The following is a 3528-nucleotide window of genomic DNA, read 5'->3' as shown; positions in this document are numbered from 1 at the left end:
TGAGTGAGTGCTGGAGGGATGCGGGGTGGTGTGAGTGGGTGCTGGAGGGATGTGGGGTGGTGTGAGTGCTGGAGGGATGCGGGGTGGTGTGAGTGAGTGCTGGAGGGATGTGGGGTGGTGTGAGTGCTGGAGGGATGTGGGGTGGTGGGAGTGCTGGAGGGATGCAGGATGCTTAGCCTGTATGGGAAGAGCCTGTAACAGTCGGTGACTTCATCAGAACCTTCCAAGTGAGACTGTGATGCAAAAGACCAGTGAGTGTGTAATGTGACAAAATTATTAAATTATGCAAAATGAAAAATAATTCAAGATTAATAGAAGTAACTATAAATACTACCTTTATGCCTTGGTTTGCTGCTTCAAGTGTGCTTTTTTTTATGGTTCAAAGAAGATAACTGCAGTTGGATATTATTCTCAAAGCATACTTAGGAGTCATAATTTGTGTTATCTTGTGTTCACTGTACCTCATGTATTGGGTTTGTAAATCCTTAATCTAGGATAAATCTGTGCCATACCAGCTTCTGTAGCTGGTTGAAAGAGTTACTGGTATATTGATAAGAAGTGCTATGACATAACTGCCTGTTCTTTTTGCTGCAGCCTTAATACAGATCCTGGCAGCTGCTGCTGCTGAACGTGATGTGGTTTATTTCACCTTTGGGGATGCAGAATTGATGAGAGACATTTACAACATGCACACTTTCCTTACTGAGAGGAAACTGAATGTTGGTGAGTAGGAGATAGTCTTGACACTTAGTATCTAGATGGATGAGTACGAGTATCTAGATGGATGAGTACGGTCCAGGAGAACACTTGCTAAGTCTGGTGCATCATAGTAAGAAAGGTCTGCCTGGAGCTGGGGAAGTAACAGAGCACTTAAGCAGGCAGGTTCTGAAGAGCTTTGGTTTTCTTTCCTGGAAGAGTTTCAGTCATGATATTGACTTAAGTTTGTCATCTTAGAGTGAGGTCTCTAGCCAGGCATGGTGGTATGTGCCTAGAATCCCAGCCGATTAAAAGGATCATTAGTTCCAGTCCAATCTGGAATAATAGGATAATAGCGAGCCCTGTCACACACACACACACACATACACACACACACACATACATAAAAGAAAACTAGAATCAATGTCCATTTTTACTTTTATTTATAGAAAAATCTAAAAGGGAATATGAGGGTATACATAGTGCATAAAAACACATATTCAAGGAAGGGATGGAAGGGGATGGAGGAGGGGGGAAAGATAAATTCAATCCTGACAGTCCTCAAGTCCTCAGTCTGTCAAATTTATGAGAATGCAGTGTGCTCATCAAGTATGTTGCTCCTCTGGGAGCTGGGTGTGTAACTGGGGTTACAGTGAACTCTATAGTCAATGCATGGACAATGAATCATGAACAGCTTATAATCATAGCCTAAGCTCCTTAGAGTGCTTTTTAAATGTTAAAGTTTATGTCCAGGAAAACCTTCTAGGCATTAGAAATTCATACTATATTTTTTAGAAGCCAAATCTAAGCTTATACTATTTAAGCTAAGTTAAAATAGCAGTGTGTTTGTTTGTTTAATTGATTATTTTTGTGTTTGAAGTTTTCCCATCAATATAATTTAATATGCAAATTGTTCTGGCCTTTCACTCTAGGAAAGGTGTATAAGTTGTTACTACGATACTACAATGAAGAATGCAGAAACTGTTCCACTCCTGGACCAGACATGAAGCTTTATTCTTTCATATACCATGCTGTTGAGTCAAGTGCAGAGACCACTGAGCAACCAGGACAAAAGACAGGGACCTGAGGAACCAAGTAAATAGGACCTTCCTCTCCCCTCTCAGAGACTTCCTGTGTGAACTGTGGGATGTAATGTATGAACTGACTTAAGCTGGTATAAATGTGTATATAATCCACATTTGTAATCAAGGATGCACCCCTTCTCTGTATGAGTTGTCATTTGTACATCTGAGCCCCTTTCGACTTACTGACATGGGCTTAGATGTTTTCTTCCATTATCTTCTCCTTCAGTCCTTATTCTTTGACTTTTCTTTATTTTGCCAATCAGATTTCTTGTGAAATCCCATGAAAGGTTGCACTCAGCTTTGAGGTCACTTCCTTGTCTGATCTTCCCCAGGCTGCTTTGGTGGCTAGCAGATGCCATTGCACCTGGAGGGAGTTCAAACCCGGGACTCAAGTGGAGGCTGCTACAGAGTTCCTGGGAGCCTTGCGTTGTCTACATTTTGAATTTTGAAAATTAAGAGTTGATGTTTTTCTTATGTTACTTAATGTCAGGATCTTAGGCTAAATCTGTTTTTTATTTAAGACAGACTAATTTCCAGTTACTCTTTTGAAACATCATCCCTATAGCAATGGTTTATTCGTCCTTTTCCCCAGCTCCATTTTTTTTGGCACTATTTAGAGGAAAGAAGCTGTAGAATCAAAGTCTTCCTCATACAGTGTAAAGAAACCAGGTTCAGGAGAGTCATGGGTTTTTTTTGTTTGTTTTTCTTTTGCAATTAGGATCAATGTTTGTTCTGTGGCACTTACGGCTTATTGATGTAACCAAAGGTTGGGGACTGGAAACTTCATGCTGATTTGTACATATTGAAGTTTCTCTGGCAGTAAAGCTTAGAGTTAATACGTTTTCATTAATAAATCATTTGTCAGAAAATCTCATATCACCTATATTTTATTTATCCATATAAACATGTGCTTCTTAATTGTGTCTGTGGGAGCACATAAGATCCAACAGCTGAGGGGGGAACAACTAGATTCAGGCTTTATCAGAGCTCTGTTCAGAATGTGTTATTCAGATTTGTATTTTTAAAACCACCAACGGGGTAAATGGTAACTGATGTTTTTGTGAGGTTAATTTGGAAACCAAAGCCAATCTCGCGTTAACTGGTCACAGTTTAATGACAAAAACACTTTTCCGGATTTCCTAAGTAGTCTTAAACTGTTGGGGTTCTGGTGTGCAGTCTGGCTGTCGGACTGGCCCAGTTGAAGTCAACCCTGTTTCTAAGAAGCTCTTGTTCCATGCTCTAAACTCCCTTGCCATCTCTGGTAGGAACATGGGGCCTGGGCCAGTGTCTCGGCTCTGTCCTTTTGTGTAGAGATTGGGAGGATAACGGGCTTTGGCACATGAAGGCCACCGCTCATTGATGAAGCTCTTTACTGCAACAACTAAGACTGTTGATCAGATCCCAAATGTAGAGGATTCTGGCCTTATCCTCAGTGATACTAAATAAAATCTCTTTCCCTTCCAGTTGTTCTGTGCTTTCCTGAGGACTTGTGGATATATTTCATTTCCTTCTTTTTCCATTCTCACACCTTTCCCTCTTAGGCAGTCAGATGATAAGGAAACTGTAGATCAGGCTAAAAGCCCACCCACCCAGCCTAGTACCCCAGAGTGCAGAAGCTGAGACCCAGCTTTAGTGCTGTGCAGGGTTAGCACAGCACTCTATAGCTGCCTCCTGTGGAGATGCAGGATGTGGCCATCTATAGCTGCCTTTTGTGGGGTGCCAGGAATTAAGGCTGATGAGTGTGTAT

At 41.4% G+C, this 3528-nt stretch overlaps 1 protein-coding gene across 1 annotated transcript in view; it reads left to right on the top strand.

Moving 5' to 3' along the window:
- Parg (poly(ADP-ribose) glycohydrolase) overlaps positions 1-3244 on the top strand; it is a 103488-nt gene extending 100244 nt beyond the window's left edge. Inside the window, exons 16-17 of the mRNA XM_026779985.1 lie at positions 595-723; positions 1629-3244. Of these exons, the coding sequence (XP_026635786.1) occupies positions 595-723; positions 1629-1783 (284 nt within the window). The 3' untranslated portion in view covers positions 1784-3244. The remainder of the gene's footprint in view (positions 1-594; positions 724-1628) is intronic.
- Positions 3245-3528: the final 284 nt, after the last annotated feature.

Source organism: Microtus ochrogaster, chromosome 6 (assembly GCF_000317375.1).
Source record: "Microtus ochrogaster isolate Prairie Vole_2 chromosome 6, MicOch1.0, whole genome shotgun sequence".
Taxonomy (NCBI): Eukaryota; Metazoa; Chordata; class Mammalia; order Rodentia; family Cricetidae; genus Microtus; species Microtus ochrogaster.
The sequence above is the reverse complement of the archived record's forward strand: the minus strand, read 5'-3'. Positions and strand labels throughout refer to the sequence as shown.